This window comes from Coturnix japonica, chromosome 2 (assembly GCF_001577835.2).
Source record: "Coturnix japonica isolate 7356 chromosome 2, Coturnix japonica 2.1, whole genome shotgun sequence".
Classification (NCBI taxonomy): Eukaryota; Metazoa; Chordata; class Aves; order Galliformes; family Phasianidae; genus Coturnix; species Coturnix japonica.
In genome coordinates this window covers 115,032,972-115,055,098 of record NC_029517.1, presented here as the reverse complement: position 1 = coordinate 115,055,098, position 22,127 = coordinate 115,032,972, and the positions used below count along the sequence as shown (strand labels likewise).

The window sequence follows — 22,127 nt, the reverse complement described above, 5'->3', positions numbered from 1 at the left end:
GATGGTTCAAATGTACCATCAGCTGAGCATTAATTCCAGTTAAGTGAGTACATCCCTGCAGCACTTCAGCATATAAACTGAAGTCAGTGGACATCAGGCAAAAGCAAAGAACAGAGATCCAAGATACTTAAATCTCAGGTTTGCAATGCCAAGAAAGAAAATCATACAAGCAGAGCGCAAGCTGTACTATCTTCTTGTAAGACAGAGAGGAACGTAACTGTCAACAGTTCAAGACTGTGTTTTCTCTTTCCTTCAAAAAGAATAACCATTATCTCAAGTCCTCTTCCATATGATTTGAAAGAGGAAAAAAGAGTGAGGACATCACATTTTAGAGCTCAATAATCACTGTTGGCAAGAAGCTGTGTGACAGACGTTTCCCATTTGGAACGGTAGGACATGCTCTTCTTTGCTGAGCAGCACATCACAGAAGAAGGTGTTCTGTAACTATAGCTCATATTTATAGCTTACAGCAACAAATTCCATAAGAATGAAGGAATATTATTTCATGAAACAACTTCTCCCACAAGCAATACATTAAACTTGGCACAAGTAAAGGATCTTTGTCCCACTGACATCAGTAAAAGCACAAACTAAGCCCAATGATCATTAGACCAGGCAAACAGATAAAAAATAAAGCCCAGATTTTTAAATAATACAGAAGTACTGAGACAGCATTAACATCCTTCCCTGCTGAGCTAAGGAAAATCCCACTTCTACTTGAGTACCAACAGTTGAGGGAAAACACTGATTTGGTGCAATTTCTACAGCAGTATAGTTCACAGAATGTTGTTTCAACTTACATCACGATATCATTCCATTCTCCACCCCGTATATGACCATTTATGTATGATTAGATGAAATGAGATATGGGCTAGGGGGTGGGAGTTAAGCAGTGTATATCGGGCCATTATACACTGTTCTTGAGACTAATATTTCACAAATGTGGTTGTAAATTCCAACACTGAAATGGAAATCAGATGTCGAAGGACTTTGTAACTACCAGAAGAGTAACCATTTCAGTTTTTCTTTTGTTCAAATCTGTAAACCAAGTCTATGGAATTAATGACAGAATAAAAACCAAGGGGAAAGCAAATGCAGATTGTGAGAAACATATTTTTTCAGTGCATATAAAGGAGAATACTTAAAGAACCTGCAGTGCAAAGTAAATGTTCTGTTAAAGGTCCTTTAACAGGCCCTTTGTTTTTCTTTCCTATTCAACTTCAACTAAAAAGTGTAATATAAAGAAAAGGAACTCACAGAATTTGTATGCTACACATAAACTTTTAAATATCAATATTTCCGCTAAATATATAATATGCATAAGATGATATGCAGGTGCTGTTGCCTGGGACTGTTTCTCCCCAGCTGCAGGGCTTTGCACATCTCCTTGCTGAACTTCATGAGGTTCCTGTCAGCCCATTTCTCCAGCCTGTCAAGGTCCCTCTGGATGGCAGCACAGCCCTCTGGTGTATTTGTCACTTCACCCAGTTCTGTATCACCAGAAAACATGCTGAAGGTGCATTCTGCCCCACTGTCCAGATCTTGAATGAAGGTATTGAATAGGACTGGACCCAGTATTGAAACCTGAAGTTCTACACTAGTTATAGTTCTTCAACTAGACATTGCATCACTGTCTGCTGATCACCATCACCCTGCAGGTCCAGCTATTCAATCCACCTCACTGTCCATCCAGTCCATATAGCAACAGCTTCCCTCTACTGGGATCACGTTGGTACAGTGCCAAAGGCTTTAATGAATATTCACTGCACTCCTCTCATCCATGAGGTTAGTCATTAAACAACAGGAACTTATCGGATCAGTCAAGCATGAGTTTCCCTCAGTGAACTCATGCTGAATACGCCTGATCATTCCCTTGCACTTCACATGACTGGAACTGTTTCTCCAGGTGAGCTGTTCTATCTACCACATTCCTTGGGATCAAGGCAAGGTTGACCAGCCTATAGCTACCTGAGTCCTCCTTGCCCTTCTTGAATATACAAGTGACAATGGCTTCTCTCCAGCCTTCAGGCACTTCTCCCAACTACCATGACCAATTAAGGATTATCAAGAGCAGCCTTGCATTGACACCTGCCTGTTCTCTCAGCACTCATAGGTGCATCCAAGCAGGAATAACATTTTATTAACAATCATTTTAAACAAACCTTTCTGGTAAACATGTGCTTTACAATTTATTTTTCTTTGCCAAATCACAATAAATGCTTTTGAATCATTGTGACTACAATTTACAATGAAGTTTAAATGAAAAACAGCAAGGCCCTTAAGGTCCTAGAAGACTAAAAGACTCTTTTTAGGCTGATGAAAATGTATAAAAACTGTATTAACAATGGAATAAAGCAACAGGAATGAATGGCATAATGATATCAAAGTTTTGAAGAATATACTAGTGAGGCAAGCCAAGGAACAGAGCATAACTGTCTTAAAAGCCACAGCAACTGTTGTAAGCCCCACCATTTTTACCAACTCTCTCCACATCTTGTCCTCCAAGCAGAAGCGCTAAGTGTGAAATCGTAACAAGTGAATTCACAATAAGTGGAGTCTACCCACATTTTTGCTGCTGGTTCAGTGTTTCTCAAGAAAACCATCTTTCTGACCATCAAATCTACTAACTGCTATATATTTGAATAATTGTTGCTCTGTTGCTACGACCACAAGCTTCTTGCCACAACACCTCTACTCTTTCTGTCTATGTTTCAGTGTGACTGACCAAGCCAAGTACTTTTCCCCTTTCACTCAGCTTCAGTTTTCATGTTTTAGATTTCACTCCTCTTAGTTCCCCTTCTACTCTACTAATCAAATCTTTCTCCACATTGGTCTTATTTGTTGGAATCTCTGAACCTGTACCAAACAGATCTCTACATTCAACCCACAATGCTCACAGACATGCCATTTTCCATTAAACTTGCATGAAAATATCTATTATTTTTTTTCACACTGCATTCATCTCCTGGACTGCAAACTCACAAACTCTCTTGGTAGTTCTTCTTTTGTACAAGGTCTAACATATAGTCTGCCCCTAACAAATAGAAGTGTGTTACTACAGCTATTTGACTTCTACCTTAGTGAACAGATGGTTTAGCACTAATCCTTGATACCTGGCAGTAGCATTTCTGGCACCTACTTATTCAGAATGAAAAGCGGAATACAGTTTCTTCTCTCCTTCTTCCTCAATATTGTGGTTTCTTACTTCATGCTTCAGGCAACCACTACATCTGCCAAACCAAGAACTACCCTTTAGATACTCTTGTGTATTAAAATGCAAGAAGGATCCGGTATCATTTTAGAAGATATCTTTTTCAATGTGGAAAAAAAAAAAAAATGCTTCCACAATCATTCTGTAAACCCTGTGTGTATTTGTAAATTATTACTGAAATAAAATCCCACTGTAATTCTTCAAACTACTGTGTGGGAGTACAGACAAAGGAATGAGTAGGAAGAAAAAATATTACAGCGTATCTGCTTATACTGGTATCATCAAAAGGACTACAAAACTGTGTGCTTAGATAAATTCACCAGCAAACTGTTCCACTGTCATTTCTACCATCACAAATACCAGGCTCAGTTTAGCAAGAAAAGTAGCTAAAACTCAGCATTCAGAAGATCACAGTCCTCATCTCTGGTCACTGTTAGCCTGGCACTTCAGTAACCTAAAACACAACCAGTTGCTTGACGGCGGGTTGAATCACCCCACTTGAAAGAGGTGCAGCTCCCACTGGACAGCAGGCAGGGAAGGCATGTAAAGCTGACAATTCACACCACTGGCTCATACACACTGGCAGCTCCCGTGCTTCAGTTGGCAAGAGAAGAATCCTTGTAAAGATCTGCTGCCTTGCTTGCACCCCATGGAGTTCATCCCTTGCTTCTACTCTTCTATCAAGCTGAGAGACACAGGACCCGAAGACCTCTCAGTGATCAGCAGAAATGGCTGAGCAAGCCCTTTGCCTGTTCTCAGTTGCCCATTTATAGATATAGTCTTATCATTTTGATACCATCTGAATATTACAAACATCATGTTACACTAGTGCACCTAAACTGATATCTTTCAGAAAAACTATCAGAAGTATCATATTTTTTCAAAGCTGTTTTGAATCTTTCTTCCATAAGAGTGCACTCATTCCACTGATATTTCAGACTCCATCAATGTAGTACAGTGCTTTTTGACCGTTGCCCAGTGCATACATACAAATCACCTATAAGATGTGTTTGTTGCATACACAGATATTGAGATTTACCAAAAACAAAAAGCAAACGAACAAAAATAAAGCCTTCTTGAGAACTCACTGGTCACTCAGAATCTTAAGGAATCCACTGCCAAGTTCTCCCCCAGAAGAATTAAATGCTTTCAGTCGGCTCTTGGGTTTTTAATGAGCAGTTCAAGTTTTAGAAGAATTGCCAAGCTCTGCACACCACAAAATGCAGTGTGCACTTTGGACTGAAAATTCAGTTTGCAGACTGAAAAGAAAAAAATAACAAAAACCAACAAAATTGTCAAGTTAAAAGAAAAGTTTTCCTCCGTATTGGTTTCATATTAATTTGACGGGTTTTTATCATGACAAGACCTTTGTTTAAGAACAAACTATGGCGGGACCCTGACTCCCACAAGGCACATCATAAAAACAATCCTCCAAGTAATAACGCAAAGTCCTACCAATAATAATGTACACACAGACAAGTACACTGGATGAAAAAGAAACAAGAGAGAGAATGAAGAAAAAACACTGGCATTGTTAGGAAATACTTCATTTTCTTTGAAATGTTGGGGTCCATTTTTGCTGAAAGAAATAATAACCTTTCTCTTCCTCTTTCTTTCCCATCAGTCTGTGACTATGAAGTAATGGGCTGGCACTCTGGAAAACCCAATCTCCATAAACATCTCCTCAGTTCTGAGAGTAGCTGTGACAAGCATCAGCTTGCTGTCACACAAGACAACATCACAAAAGGCACTTAGAAACCCTCCAACATTTTGAAATGAACAGCAAAACAATCCACATGGAGCAAATGTGCTAATGGAGCCATAATGTGATGGCACCAGGCTCTTAAAACATCTCTGCTCAAAACTCCATTGTATGCATGGTTTAGTTTGAACATAGGGATATCTGGAAGCCACATCAAAGGGCTAATGGATAGACATTTTGTTAACATATGTAGAACTGATGCCAGGCCATAAAACAACATTGTACTGAGTATTACACATCTTCTGAGAAGCCCTTTTTTTTCCCCCAATGCTTTTTTTTTTGCAGGAGGAGGAGGGGGTCTACAAATTATTTCTTTCCTTATGTGCATGAATGCCTAGCAGACTCAGAAGCCTGGACATTTTTATGTTCTCTTGTTCCCTGGAGTTTTGCCCAGTATCACAAATTCCAAGAGAGGGATAATTTTTGAAATGGGGAAGGGAAGAAGAACGTAGAAGCAAATAAGCTGCCTTTTCCTTTGTAGAACAGATTCTGTTACATCAATCACAGACTGGTAAAGAACTTCACAATCTATTACCTTTGCATCTGTTTCTCAGGTCACTCCCAGGACAGCTACTTTCAAAGTGCCATCCAAACTTGGCTCAGAGCTACAGCACATTATTTAATGGTCTCTTATGCCCGCGGTGTTCAAAACAGTCACTTTTCGAATGGTACTTTTTGTAGATATGGCACTCCATAAAAACAGGAGGCAAAAAAGCAGCGTAGAGTGAATTCCTGGAACAGCTATTCAGGATTCTACAAAAGCCACTTATAAGCCTCTCTCTTTGTGCTCTACAGTATTTATGCTAGATCACAGAATAATGAGTGATCATTAAATGTATGCACTTTGTAAGGCACTTAGGAAACTGTTTTCCCATCACTTATTAAGTGTAAAGTAAGTAAAACAGCACTGTACACCAAGAAATATGCAGTACAGAAAGATACTGAAAGTCAGGATTACAGAAGAATTACATCTTTATCCGCTTTGATACCTTTGCAGTTAATCAAATACTTTGCAGTTCCGTGTTTGGCACATTAGGTACATTGAAACCAGATTAGCAAGAAACAGTCACTATACATAGTGTTTCCCCAGAGATGGGAATGGTTGCTTCTGCACTTTAAGACCAATCGTGCTACATCTGTATTACAATGAAAAGACAAACATGTTTTACTGCCAGCTCTGCCTGAATATCAAATGAAAACCACATTAGTTAAGTTGTGAATTTCTCAGTCAGTCAGTCTCCGGTGTCAGTTTACACATTCTATATAAAACAACTCACCAGTACACAACGCAGTACAAAAGGATGCTAACAGTATCATCCCAGGTTCAACAACATGCTTCAAAAACTCCTTCCCCAGAACAAAAGTCAGGAACTGACTGCAAATATCTCTACTCTGCAATAGCCTGGAACTCAGCAAGTTCTGATGCCATATTTTTTTCATTTCACAAACTCTGTGGCTCAACTGCCAGGTGTCATATGGGCTGAAATATGTTAAGCCCCACAGCCCACAGGTTTTCCACTCTCCTGCTGTCCTAAGCACCGTGGGAATGTGATTCCAAGCTCAGGAAGGTTGCCAGGGCATCGAGTCATAGCATGTTTGGTCCCACTACTTCCAACCTACTTATATGTAGAAAAGCTTGATCTTGAATTCGTTATCTTGTGGGCACAGACTCACCTCCTTTAAAGAGATCTGGGCTTCAGCAGGAACTAAGCGAGCACCTGAGGAGTGATCGTGATGATGCTGGATGTTTCTGGGTGTGTCTGCTCAGAACATGCAGTCATCTCCACTGTGATATCAGCAAGGATGCTGTATGGGAGAGCTGCACCTCCCTGGCTTAGAAGGAGTAACACAAGAGAAAACAGAACAGGGACACACTGGACTATACTGGCACTGCAATAAGGCGCATTTACCTTTACTGTTCGGATTTTCTCCACCCCACTTAAAAACTTAGTAATGCAAAGTTGCAACATAAGGTAGGTTTCAAAGAACATTTATCTTACTTGGAACAACTGATGTCAAAGCATTTGTTCACTGCTCCTGTCTGGCCAAATCAAAAGGACATACCCAAACAGAAGAGATATCACTGGTTTAACTGTTCAAACAACTGTTATTGGGGGCACCCAGTTTCAACACCTGTTTTTGAAGATTCATGCATGAGCTTCATGCTTCACAAAGCAGTAATTATACTTCTTGCATTGCTTTAAGTGATTCAGAAATGCAAACGTATTAAAGTTTTGCATGGGAGCCTAACTAGGTTGGGCTCAAAGGTTGGCAAGTTCAACAACTCTATCAAATATCATGACATCAAACACTCCTCACAAAAAAAGAAAACAAAGCACTTGTAGGAAAACATGCCAGAAGTGTTTCAACTACTTTTAATTTTACTTCTTTTTGTTTTTCCTCCTTCATTGCTACATGCCTGAATACACACACACAGACACACAAAATCCACATGGAAAAAAATGACTTAAAAAGGAAGCTCTGAACTGACATACTGCAAGAGTGGTCAGTGGTCAAAGAATAATAATAAACACTGCTTGCAACAGATAGAATTTTTAAACAATTATGGTTTCAGTCTTGGTGCCTACTTTTAACAAACATGCTAAAATCTCAGAGGAGGAATGAAAGAATGACCTATAAACCAAGCAGTATATTAAATCCCAGTAAATACACCAACAAATACAGGCATTCCTAACATAGTTATTTCCAGAACTGTGTCACTGCTCACCAGACTTCATCTGTATTCCACCATGACCCTCACATTCAATTCTGTTCCAGCTTTTAACTTAGAATTATAACTGCAATATCTGTGATTGGTTATGTTTCACAGACTCCAGCCTAATTTGAACTGTATAGCTTTAGACCTTTGTCATAGCTATACCACCCACTGCTGGTTTCTTTCCCAGAGTTCAGACATCCAGATTTGCATTTCTTTCATTTCAAACCTCAAATTGTAATTTTGGTCCCTGGGAAACAGCACCTTTCTCTTCCACTGGACAAGGAATGCATTTCCAAACACTTTGGCAAAAAAGGCATTGCAAGAATTTGGGTCTGCAATGTATTTTTTTGCCTGAATAGTTAGATTGTTTTTCTGGATAACAAAGTCAAATTAGCGTAGTGAAGCATCTATTAGGCTTCCAGGAACTGAGCACTAAAAAACCTAAACATTCACTTGTTTTATTTTTCTGTTTCTTGGTTACTTTTTCAAAGTTTGTACACTACCACTCCCATTAACATCAGCAGGGGGTTTGTAAATAAGTCTTTATCCAGCATTTCAAAAACCTGAGCTTTTTGGGGTAAGAAGAGATCACAATCCATTTCATTACTTAAAGACACAGAGCAGGATAGCAAAGAGCATTTGAAAGCATACTTGAGGGTTACATTTGGACATTTTATAATCCAGGTTGAAATGCCACAATATTGAAATCCACCAAACGTAACTCAGGAAAGGTAGCATATTAGCTGATTAGCACATTACAGCCTCTTTGGATGACATGTACTTACATTGTTTTATAAATCTGGGCACTGTCTTTAACTCAGTGCATATTTTATGAACCTAAACTCACAGCTGACGGTATGTAAAGCAATCAGCCACAACTGTCATCACTTAACTCCTTGCCCAGTGATCAAGCTTCTGAAATTGCATATTTGTGTTAATACTGAGGATTTTGAGACATTGAAAGCCAAAGCTATGGAACTTCTATCTTGGATCAGATGAAATTTTATAACTATGGCCAGATTATCCACTGAAGTCAGAAGACTACAATGTTTAGAAAGCAACCATGGCTCGGTAGATGTACTTGAGCAGCAACTCCTACTGCTGCTGCAAGTAAGGTTGCATCAACATTTTCATGACAAAAAATACTGGCAGAAAATTCAATCTGTGTTGTAAGCTGACACAGAAGACCTCATAGTAGGCATACGTCCTCCAGCTCTACAAATGTAGTTCGTATGATTTTTGGCTAAGAACTTGGAAGAAAAAAGAAACAAGAATGTCTTGAAACTGAAATCAGCAATTTCGGATCAACCCGTGTTCAAACAATGATTGCAGATCCTTCTTAGTGTAGATGGTTCATTCCTCCTGTCTAACACACACACAATTTCAGCTAAATGTAGAAAGTAAAATAAAATAAAAGTGAAAAAAAGATGATCTGACATCCTATATTCATTTTCAAAGTTAAGGAAATCTCAAGAAAACAATTTTATTTCCAGTCAGCAGGACATGCTTTATTGGGTGGATGATGAAACTGCTTGTAGATTACTAATAGATAAATAAGCAAATTCCAAGCACAAATCCTTCTGATAACCATAACTTTAACTTAATATTTAAAATAATAATTGTACTATTGCAGTGCTAGGATTTCACCTTGGCTCGCATAGATGATATGATATCTGTGCAGATGGCACTACTTAACGCGAGCCTTAAGCCATGGAAACAAAGATGTTAAATTGTGCACAATATGGTTGAATTCCCTGTTCTTACAATACAGCAATGCTTATAGTCTTGTAAAATAGCACATCAAGTACATGCAAAGCCAGGCTGGATGTGGCTGTGGGCAGCCCTGTCTGGTGGTTGGCAACTCTGCCCATAGCAGGGGGGTTGAAACTGGCAGATCACTGTGGTCCCTTTCAACCCAGGCCATTCTGTGATTCTATGATTATAAATAAGCCAAGTGGTTTCAATCCTGCTACCTGACAAACAACAAAATGCCAACAAGTCCAAAATGAGGACAAACAAGCGATCAAGAGATACTCATTTGAAGGATATCTTATGAATGGATGTTCCTTGGGGTTTTCTTCACATTTTTGAGAGCAAAATGAGTTTATTTTTGTATATTCTCACTCACCTGCTCTGGGTATTTGCTTCCGACTATTTCTGCCACTGTGTTAAAAGAAGTAGAGTCTGGATAGGTCCTGGCCCCCATCTTCAGGTACACAACAATCTTAGTGCCTCGGAAAGACATCCGTGACATCATTTCAGCATCTTCCACAGAGATGCAAGCAGTGGGAATCTGGGGTATACCAGACTGATAGTCCTGCCAGCCAGTATGTGGGCTACAGGAAAGAAAAATAAAAGAGTGTTAACAACTTAGCATGTAAGCTATTATCACTGTTACAGAATTATTAGAAAGAACACTTCCACTGCCATCCCCAGCACACTGTGAAAAGGAATATATCAGTTATGTTGGAGTAAATCTTTTCTAGAAAATACCTCAAGCGGTTTTATACTTATCAGTATATCTGACTGTCATCATTCCTGTGAAGTTATTCTGTGTCAGCACAATTCAGGTGCTTTGACATTACAGTAGTAAATCCTCCGATACCACATTTTGCTGCTTCATCAGGAAGAAAAACAATGAAAAGTCAGTAAGTGCATTTTTTTTCCTGTGGCAAATAACCAAAATAATATTCACTGCCTCACCTATTTTAACATCAGAGTGGCTGTCAAAATGACACCTACTTTGAAGAGCACTAATAGGAGTGACTTCAGAAAGACAGTGAAACCATAAAGTACACATTTACTTATTCTCGGTGCACTTGAGACTTCAGCCACCACCTGCTGATGAAATAAAATTCTTCTTAGAAGCAGTACATTTTAGACAAAACACAAAAAATGAAGAAAAATATACACCACTAATTGCTTCAGTTCGTTTAAGGAAACATGGAGATGAAATTAAAAAGAAATCATACAAAAATAATAAAAATGCATTAATCTTACAGTTATACATTTTCTTTCACTAAGATAGCAGTAGGTAGCCATAGTTCTTCCAGTATAACACTGTGTTTTCTCCCAGAAAGCTACAGATGTTTCACTACTATGTACAACACATACTCCCCTTCCAGAAGCTCCTTCTGTGCTACCTGAGGTGACTCCACATCTGGCATCACAGTCTGCTAAAAGTTAATGGACATTCTCTGGTGCTGTGGTTGGGATCTTTGGATCAGATGTGCAGAAAAACTACATGCAGAAAAAAAGAGAAACTGGGAAATAGATGTATGCCCAAGTCTGAAAATACTCCTGATATTTAAACAGTCCTTTCCTTCGTTTCCCATTCATTAAGTGGAAGCAACATTGCTCCTTGCTTCAGAGACTTTGATGAGGACAGACTCAATGAACACCTCAGAACCGTTCTGATTTCACAGTAACAATAGGAAACTGACCGTTATTCAACTACATGCCCTACATCCCAAAGTAAGCTTAGAACTGCACACTGAAATACTAGCGCAAAACTCTGCATGAGATGCTCTTTAGTACTGGCCATCTTCTGCACTGAGGTTTTATGCTGAAATAATATTGGTACATCTCCCACCAGATTTTTCTCCCTTCATTTCAGGTTTACTTCATAATTCTTATGTTTCAGACACTGCCCAGGAGAGGCATCTCCAATATACATAAATTTCTCAGTTGTGTAAAAGTTTCCTCAATACTCATGAATATAGTACTTATCTCAGTTACTAAATAATGACTTTAATGACAGTGAAATACCTGTGAAGGAAGTTTCCAAAAGAAATCTCTAAAAAGAAAACTAAGCCTTTTTTTTTTTAACCTACATGTTACCCTATAAAGAAGGGCTGAAACTGAAGCTTTGAGGACAGATTACAGACATTCCTCACACAAGTAACACATGTAATAGCTAGCTATTACATTATCCACATAGGTATTAATCACAGAATGACTGAGGTTAGCACGTACCTCTGAAACTATCCAGTCTGCGTTCTCTCCATCAGAGACATCCATAGATGCTTGCCCAGGGCTACATCCTAGACATGAAATCTTCACCCATATGCCTACTTATAGCATTGAACACATATTTATACATATTTAAACAATAAATCTGTGGTTTTTTAAGTCTTCTAACATGGAAAAATACATTTCAGATATTCCTGAAGATGTGTGGAGAGATCCACTTTCTAGGGATACAGATTAGATAAAATAGGAGAGACTATACAGTTCCCGTTCTTTAAGAGTAAATCCCTCTCATCTCAGCAGCAAGATGTACCATAGTCCATAACACAACTAGCAGACTAGATACATTAAAGCATTTAATTGAAAATAAATACTAAAAGTCATTTACAGAGCTTCCACAAAGTCAAATTAGCGTAGTGAAGCATCTATTAGGATCTGCTTCAGAGTGTCGTCGGATCCATTCATTAGGTGGCAATAGTTGAAACAACAGAGCTTCCCCAAACTCCAGAGAAATCCCAGGCAGGCAGAATCCTTGTGCCGTAGAGCCCTTGCCAAGCCCTACTCACATAGTTTTACACCTTCAGATCTTACAGATCTTTTCTTTCCCTTTTCCCCATAACAGTCCCTCAACCCCAATTTTTAAACTACTCCAAGAATTTGCTGCACATGTTCAGTGTGCAGTGTTTGGAGATATAGTCAGAATGCTAACCAGGAGACCTTCCAAAAAACATAAACAGTAGACTGAAAGAAACCCAAACTACCAACAGTACGATCATTTCACATATTAATGGTCCAAAAAACCTTACATTTCAACAGCTGTGCAGAAACAAACAGTTAAATGAGCCCATTCACCTGCATCTTCTGGTGAGATTATGGCTTAGTACTAACATGCTGTGCAACTGCTGAGCAGCGATAATTCAGGTTTTATCACCACTTGTATTGATTCCATTCCTCTTATTACTTCCCAGATGTTCAACAAAAGAAATCCCTAAAATCATATTTGTTTCTCCTGTGTAGGTAGCAATCACATTTCTTTTGGATGCTCAGTCCCAGCACTCCACTGTAACTGTGAATAAGGCTCCTGACAATGTAGTGAGATGCATGCATGCTAACACACCTGAAATGAATGACCATTTACAGGTACTGTGCTTAACTAGCCAGAACCAAAATAAAACCCAGAAGACACCTGGAAAACTTGTCTTTTTTATGCTCAAGTTATTTCTTTACCAAGATTACTACACTAAAAGTACCCAATCATGACATTTTGCCATGGGCAGATAGTCAGCCACTGTTCAGCTGATATCAGGATTCCAAGGAAATGATGACTGCCCAAGTGACTGGCAAGCAGAAAAGAACTCCAAGAGTTACCACTGTGAGGCTCAGTGCAGCACCAACATATTGTGTATTCCTAGAGCTACAAGGCTAACTCACAGACTAATACTAGGAAATACCCATGGCAGACACTGAGAATATTGAGTTATACCTGATTAAAGTTTACGTGTATGCAATACATATGTGTTCAGTGTATCTACATAAGAAATTGTGTAATAAAGTGTCAAAGAGGATACTTAAATGCTAAGCACTGTAAATTAAGTCCCTTTTATGCAGAGAAAATAGAAAACTTGCACCTTCCACTCTTTGCTCCTCAAAAACAAAAGGAAGTATCACAGAGACTCAGCTCAAAAGCCAAGCTGGCTGGTCTTTGCAATACTTGTTCTTCTCACAATCATAAAATGGTTTGGGTTGGAAAGGACCTTTAAGATCATGTAGCTCCAGCCCCCTGCTGTAGGCAGGGACACTTCCCTCTACTCCAGGCTGCTCACAGCCTCATCCAGCCTGTCCTCGTAGGGGAGGTGCTCCAGGCCTCTGTTCACCTTTGCAATCCTCCTCTTGACCTGCTCCAGCAGCTCCATGTTCCTCCTATGTTGGAGGCCCCAGAACTGGATGCAGTTTTCCAAGTGAGGTCTCATGAGAGCAGAGTAGAAGGGCACAGTCACCTCCCTTGACTTGCTGGTCAGGCTTCTTCTTGGAGGCCAGGAACCTTCAGTGCTTCTTCCTCATGCCTGGGGGTAACGTCAGCTTCTGGAGCTTCAGAACAATACAGTCTTGAAAATGATGTCATCCATCAAAATCTTAAGGGTAATAACACCATGTCACATTTGACACACCCATATTCCAATACCCCAGTCTGGTGTTCAGTAATTGAGAGGGGGTAGAGTCTTTATATCTTTTATTTTCTAACAAAAGTGCCTGTTCTTTAGATTTTAGTTCTATAGGACTACCTTACATCCATATTTAAACAATTTTTTTACAGCTGCTTAAGAACATTTCTTTACAAATCTATTAATGTTAATAAAAACTCATCATTGTTTAGTCTTGTCATTCCTATTCAATTTTTGACAAGATTCAGATAAATAAGGCTTTTGGGTTTTGCTTCTAATAAACACATAGATTTCATATCTTGGAATGTGAATTTAATGGAATTTAAGGAGTAGCACAGTATGAAAAACAGCAGTAGAGGCTCCAACAAATAAAATATTCTCTCTTAAAAGTGCATGTCAAATAACAAGTATGAAAAAAAAATGTGGCTTGCATCTTACAGAGAAGTGCAAAGGAAGGGTAAAAACAGTCAAGAGGCTGTTAGTTAATTAGTCTGTCTTCAAAGTAAAGCAATCAAATGCGGAGTCACTAAAGACTGTTGATGAAGGGATGGGTAGCTGGTGTCAGATCAGTTCTAACTATTTTTACTGTGTTAGCTGACCTTACATGATTCATTACTTCATTCTTAGACTACCAACCCTTATCTCCATGGTAAGCTAAAATGCCGAAGGACAAATAAGAAACAGTGCTCCAAGCTAAACTGGATGCTCTAATAGAAAAAGCATCTCAGGTTGAAGCCTCAGGCAAATTTAACAGTATCCTAAAGGTACAAGTGAGCATGGTATTACAATAACTGTAACATGATTCTAAAGGAAAAAAAAAAAAAAAAAAGAAGGAAAAAAGAGAATTTCTTAGTATCTCCTTCAGCCATCACGTGTATACACACACTCCAGTGCGCAATTCCTCACCCTAAACCTGGGTTGGGAAATACAAAATCTAGGTTGCCCAAGTAACCTCAGTTTATCCCCTTACATTAATGCATTGTGAAACTCCAGCTACACACATGATAACATATTTTCTTCAGGATCCAGGCCAAATTCATTACACTAACCATGACTTACACCCTAAAATACTTTCTTGACTTGAGCTACAACTGTATTAATCTCTAGCTTAACCAAAGTGTGATCAAAGCCTTAACTCAGTAATAAAATCAAAGAATCATAGACTGGCTTGGGTTGAAAGGGACCTTAAAGATCACCTGGTTCCAATTACCCTGCCACCCACCAGATCAGACAGCATGCAACCTGTCCTTGAACACCTCTAGGGATGGGGCATCCAGATCCTCTCTGGGTAGACTGTACCAGCACCTCAGCATCCTCTGAGTAAAAAATTTCCTCCCAGTATCTAACCTAGATTTCCTCTCTTTTTATTTCCTCTCTTTTAGATTAAAACCATTTCCCCTCATCCAATCACTATCAGACCATGTAAAAAGTCTGTTTCCCACCTGTAAAAGTGCTATGAGGTCTCCTCAGAGCCTGCTCTTCTCCTAGGCTGAGTAAACCCAGCTCTCTCAACCCTTCTTCATAGGAGAGGTGCTCCAGCCCTCTTATCATTCTTGTGGCCTCCTCTGGACCAGCTCCAACAGCTCCACATCTTTCCTGTGCTGGGGTCCCAACACCAGTAGTATATATTACACCAGTTGAGGCCTGACCAGGGCAGAGTAGAATCTCTTTAGATTCATGTGGACCCACTTTTAAAACTTGTCCAGGTACCTCTGGATGGTGTACGCTCCTGTAGCATCAACTGCACCACTCAGCTTAGTGTAATCTCCAGACTTGCTCAGGGTATACTCAATCTCACTGTTTGTGCTGATAAAGATGTTGAGAAGCAATATGGTTGAAGAGTAACTAGACCGCATTCTTCTCATACTCCTGCTCCCCCCTCACAAACAAAGCTTTACATTTTAAAGTTGTGGTGTTACAGAAGATGCTACAGTGATTCTGTAGCAAAAAAGAAAAAAGGGAAATCTTTACATCTCAGTCTCCTGGTTTACCTATGGAGGACAGCTAATTATGGCTGCCTCACCACAGTATCCTTCTCATCAGTAGCAGAACAATAAAGGCTAAACTCCACTTGAGCACATTGCCTTTTCCAGCACCACAGGAGACACGCACAGCAGCACAGTCCTTACAAATCAAAACTTGTTCTTGGGAACGCTTATACACTGTGAACATCAGTTCAACATTCCCATTGTTATCTGGATAGAGAGGCCAAGATGTCCTAATCCATATCAGAATAAGTCAAAATGTGAAAAGTGCTGATAATCTTCTCAGGAGAATTATGTCTTTAAAAAGAAAATTGAGACTACTACCCATTTACAGTCACTTGGCAAAATATAAAGGAAATAAATTCAGCCTAATTTTTTGTTTGTCATCATTTGTCCCAAGATTCTCTCGCTTTATTTGCTTTTTATGTTGGCTTTTGTAGGATTTCATTTCTTGATTTACAGCAAGTTGAAATAATTGCAAGGCTGTTAAATTGAAAACAAAACATGAATACACAGAAAATTCTAAGGAACTATGAAGCAAAAGTATAACCTTGTACAATTATAGAAGATAATATAGCTGCCTGCTGTCAGGCAAACTAGTTAAGCAGTCTCTTCCAGATTACTTGTACCGACCTTTAATTGGTGTAGCATCTGCTGCAAGTCTAACAGAGTGTACAAGAGACTCCAGAGACATTTGGTCTTACCAAAGAAAACTCCTTTTGAAAAATGCTACAGCATCACTCTGTAACCACATGGACTCCATTTCAATCAGCATTTGGAAAACTGCATCTAATCAGTGCTAGGCATTCATTAAAATTAGGCTTTACCAAATAAGCATAATAGCTTTGACATAATTAGGTATCTGCTGAGCTACGGAACACGACTAATGTGTATGTTTGTATTCCACTGTAATATTCAGTATGACACGCGCTGAGGGAATTCCATGACAACCACATGAGTTTTTTTAAAAAATAGCATGGATTGGATATGCCTTGTCAAGCAAGAAGCAGAAAGCAACTGTTGATGATAAAATGATTAAATAGAGCAAATCCAGTGAGTTCCATCCCAGGACTGTATGGCTGGTGGGAAAGAGGAACAGCCTGCACCAGCCTTCCCAGACTTCAGTATGGAAACTTGTTATCAGCTGCTCTACTGCTGTAGGACACTTTCTGCATCCTGCAGGCATTAGGCAGATTCTCCAGCAGCTGGCAATACCTTGAGGGAACCATTTAAGCCACACACCTGTTTGGCCTTCTTGTGTTCAACAAGAACAACCAACCCCCTTCCTGCTGTGTTAATATCCCTGTCTTGTGGGACCACAGCTGCTTGCTGCACATTACCATAGGCATGCTAGTAGAGGGCTCCTGGAGGGAACACCAGTGACAATCCTAATTGCCAGCAGCTGCAAGACTTCTGGCTTCAGGGATTCTTTTTAATATTTTTTTCTCTGTTGAACTCCTGGCTTCTCAGCCTTGAGCAGAATTCGTATTTATATCTTTGGTGACCTCACAATCACCAGAATCTAGTGAGTACACAGGACAGATGTTGTATTTTATACCTACAGGAAGGATGTAAATAAATCCAAACACAAAAGGAAACATATTTTCTTTATTTGGAAAGCAGAGAACGTAAGAGGAGTCACAGGGCCAGCAATACATAAGCAAACTGTAGCCGGCCAGCTGTCCAGAATACTTTTCCGGCGCTCATACCTTCTCCACTTAACAACATTCATTATTATCAGTAACAAATACTCGTGTTAAAATGCTCATCCACAAACAGGTGTGAAGTGGCATTACAGCTTTCAGGAAAGGACCAATTACCACATCAGTGTGTCTAAGTCTCTGCTTCACTGCAGACAGAAACAGAGCAGGTGATGGTGTCTTGTTCTCAAGCATATATACACAAAGTGACAATGGAGCTTTACCTCCCTCCAGAGTGGAATCCAAGGGCATGGGAAGGGCAGGCTCCTCACCCTTCAGAGAGGTGATGGTGGTAAAGGCTAGCACACAGGAAACAGCTTTCAGTGAGCTGAGCAAAAAGGGTAGGAAAGGAGGATACCAATCTTGGTCTCACTCACCAAGAAAATTCTTCCTTTCTATCAGGTAATTGAAGAGGAAAACAGAGAGGAGCCAAGGGAGTTTCAAACCCAAAAAAGAGGGGGTGGATGGAGCTTTTCTTCTGTCCTCCTCTACACCCCACACCCTTCAGAGCAGTACACTCTCCGGGCACTGGCCTCCACAAGAAGTCTGAAACTCAAGCCTGTCTTAAAAGGAAATATATTTAGGACTAGGTTCTCTCCGCTGCTGGTGCTGCAACACAAGGCCTCATGGAGATGTACTTTTGGAGTTTATAAAGTAAGGCTTAAAGGTCAGCAGGGATGCAAGGGAAGTCCAGAAAACCCCACCAGATATGAATGTGAATGACAGAGGGGGAACACGGCCCTGAAAACAGCAGGAGAAAGAAGAGCATCTGAGCATCAAAGGCTACCATTTAGATGGGCAAAAGCAGAGAACTCTTAACAGTGAAAAACTAGACAGGATAACTTGAATACCATCATCATAGATAACTTGGAATTAAGTGCCAGGAGTGAAGCAGAGGAAATAGAAAAATCTAGTGATCTTTTTTGCTGCTGATGGGTTTTCACAGAAAATCAGTAGAGTTTCCACGATCATTAATTACAAAAAATAAAAAATAAGAAAGAAAGAAAACAAAAAAGTGAAAAGCAATCTTTAAGAACTGACTAATTGAAGGGGGGTAAAAGATATGAGAAGAAAGAGCAAAGGACCTGACTGGATGTAGCCTCAAGCAGTGAGCAAACCAAAAGAAACCAAAAGCTGCCATAAGACACTCATTAAGCCTCTTTATTTTCTGAAGAAAACTGAATCTCTGATACATCTTCACTACACAAATGCTTTCCCTACTCCAACAGATTTCATTTCTATAGAGTGCCAAACACCTATTCAATGTTCTAATTAACAAGGAATAAAATTCAATACATTCTGTGTTCGAGTGAAAAAAACAACAACAAAAAAACAGCTGAGGGCAAAAAAATAAAAATTATTTTAGTAAAAAAAAAGAAACACAGACAGGATATCACCTATTTTTCCCCTACAGTAAGAGATTTCAGTAGCTCCACAAGAAAGCAGCTATTTTAGCATCACCTGATCTTTATATTTGCCCATGCGGTTCACACATTAGACAACGATATTCATGAAATGGGAAATGAAATGCATAGTTTTGAGCATGTGGGTTACATTATCTAGTAGTGTACACTAACCTGACAAAATTCATTCTCCGCTGAAACAGTATGTTTTTATTTTCAAAACACTTGACAAGTCTGCCTGTCATCTCAGAGTCAGATACAGCCTGAATTTTTCGGTCTCAAATTTGCCATCCACAGAAAGGTACCTTTTAGCAACAGAACATATTTTTAAAGCTTACTGCAATGTTACAGTCTCCTCAAAATTAGGACTAAATATTGAACAGCATGGCAAAAAATCATGCCAAGCACGAGCACTCTTTCCCTGGTTGTGTTTGTTGCCTGTGTCACATTCTCCCATGAGCTTCGTAATCTAAATCAGATGAAACTGAAAATCTCCCAGCAGGTCTGTATTTCCTCTGAACAGCTCCTCTCCCTGCAATTAGTGCTATGACTGGTAAATGAAGTGTGTGGAGATGAACAAAATCTCTCCAGTGCAAACCACGCTGAGGAGAACAACTGACTGACTTCTGTGCTGCTGATGTCTTTGTAAGTAGCAGCCACAAGAAAATGAATGTAGGGGATTCTCAATAAGATGGTTCAATCTTAAGAACTCAAGTCATTTTCCTTCCTCAAACGGAAAAAAGAAATGGCTGTCAAATGGCAATACTTCCTTTCTTTCTGTTTTGTTTTTGACACCAAGTTTATCATGCTCTGCAATATATTCTACTTATTCACACTATTTTGCTTATTGTTTGAAGATATCTTCTCTTTCCATTTAATTGTGGAGATGCTTTCATCATCTGCTGAAAGGGAGAGGAAAGATTACTCTCCATCCTGCTTTTACTTTTTATGGCTTGCTTTAGAATCCAATTAGAAGTGTCTACCAGAGTCTCTGTTGGAAGAAAGACTGCCTGAAACGATGCAATTTTCTTTCCTATTTATTAGTTTATCCGTGTTGCTGAGGAAAATGTTTTTTTGATAAAATTAGCAGGCTGGAAGCTTTGGTAGGAAGGTACAACAATAACCATGAATTTCACAGTCCCTAAGTAAACTTAAAATCACACACGCTTTTGGACCTTAATGAAGAGACAGAAGCACACACAGCAAAAGAGTGGTAGAGAAAGTGAATTGGATTTAGGAACATTACAACAGTGCAACAGTGATCTTCAGTTATCTGTCATCTTTTCCCACTTGCCTGGATTCTGCCACCTTATCCATCAGAGGACTAAGATCATAGAATCATAGAATGACCTGGGTTGGAAGGGACCTCAAGGATCATGTAGTTCCAACCCCCCTGCCTGGCAGGGCCACCAAACATACACATTTACTAGATCAGGTTGCCCAGGGCCCCGTCCAACCTGGCCTTGAACACCTCCAGGAACAGGGCATCCACAACCTCCCTGGGCAGCCTGTTCCAGGACCTCACTACTCTCCTAGTAAAGAACTTCCCCCTAACTGTTCTATATGGGAAAGGGTTAAAGAATCCATCACTGAGTGTTGCTGAGAAGTACCATACAAAGTATCATATGCTTGAAGCCTAATTTTAGGTACTGAAAAACATTTATGTTTCTAAAATCACAAATTGCAGCTGCACTTATTATTCTAAGTAGCTCTGCTAAGTTTCCTCATGGGTATGCCTATTCACATCACATTTTTGGCAACACTGAAATATCAGAATTCTCTCTGGTACTGCAGCATGCAACTTCTGTTTTCCTTAATTTTCAACATTACAAACTAAGTAAAGAAATTTTTAAAACCGAAAAAAAAAAAAACCAAACCCGAAAAAAAAAAAAAAAAAGACAAATAGTTTTGTGGAGTTACATACAGTCTCCGATGATCTCTCAGCTGAACTCAGCAGACCAGGATATTAGATTCCAAGTGCTGGCAGCATCTGGACAGTGCTTATTCCCTGCTCAAGCACAAACTTAGCACCCTCTCTGGAGATATGAAGTGTATACTCAAGCTGTCTGGTCCCTTCAAATTCTTTCTGGCTCTCCCATGCTTCCCCAGGATCAACTGCAGCCTTCTCAAAGCCTGAAATTGCAAGCTCTGAAAGTTGTTGTTTTCTTATTTGGAGACTGTAGGAAGAGAGTGACACAGACCCTCCTCAAAGAAATACCATGGTCTACACCCTGAAAAAGAACAAGCAATACATAGGCTATAGCACAACTTTTAAAGCCTTCCTTACATCCCTCCTGTGAGCATTCTTCTTCCAAACCTCAGACCTCTGCCACAATCACATTTCAATGCCAAGACCTAATTTCTACCCTAAATGTTCTCCTTGATGATAATGATCTGTTACCAAGGAAAGCCTCGCACTTCAACAAAATTCCAGCTCCTTCATGCTGTTTCCAGAAGCTTCAGGAATCTCTTGGTGAGTTGCTACTGAATTAAACTCAAAATCCAAATCCTCTCAGCTACAATCAACCAATAGTTTTTAAATATTTACATTCAAAAACGTGATATTTCAATATAATGCAAAGTATTCTCTGTCATTCAACTCTGGCCAGATCCTTCCAGAGATCTCTGCTATGGCAACCTGTATTCTCCATCCAGCAGATGTTAACAATCACACACATAGAATCACAGAATCACAGAATCACAGAGTCACAGAATGACCCGGGCTGGAAGGGACCTCAAGGATCATGTAGTTCCAACCCCCCTGCCTGGCAGGGCCACCAAACATACACATTTACTAGATCAGGTTGCCCAGGGCCCCATCCAACCTGGTCTTGAACACCTCCAAGGACGGGGCATCCACAACCTCCCTGGGCAGCCTATTCCAGGACCTAACCACTCTCCTAGTAAAGAACTTCCCCCTAACATCCAACCTAAATCTTCCTTCTTTTAACTTAAAACCATTTCCCCTTGTCCTGCTATTGTCAGCCCTTTCGAAGAGTTTACTCCCCTCCTGGGAGTAAGTTCCCTTCAGGTATTGAAAGGCTGCAATGAGGTCACCCCGCAACCTTCTCTGCTCCAGGCTGAACAAACCCAACTCCCTCAGCCTGTCCTCATAGGGGAGGTTCTCCAGCCCCCTGATCATCTTCATGGCCCTCCTCTGGACCCTTTCCAGAATCTCCATGTCTTTTTTGTACTGAGGGCTCCACACCTGGACAC

The 22,127-nt window shown here is 39.8% G+C and overlaps 1 protein-coding gene across 2 annotated transcripts in view; it reads right to left on the bottom strand.

The window, feature by feature from the left end:
* The window catches only part of CPQ (carboxypeptidase Q), a 146,129-nt gene that overhangs the window by 88,091 nt on the left and 35,911 nt on the right, over window positions 1-22,127 (bottom strand). For both annotated transcript variants that reach the window (XR_004306273.1, XM_015856153.2), the window contains exon 4: window positions 9,821-10,028. Coding sequence is in view for 1 of the 2 variants with exons in the window: in XM_015856153.2 (XP_015711639.1) it covers window positions 9,821-10,028 (208 nt within the window). In the remaining variant the exon portion in view is untranslated. The remainder of the gene's footprint in view (window positions 1-9,820; window positions 10,029-22,127) is intronic.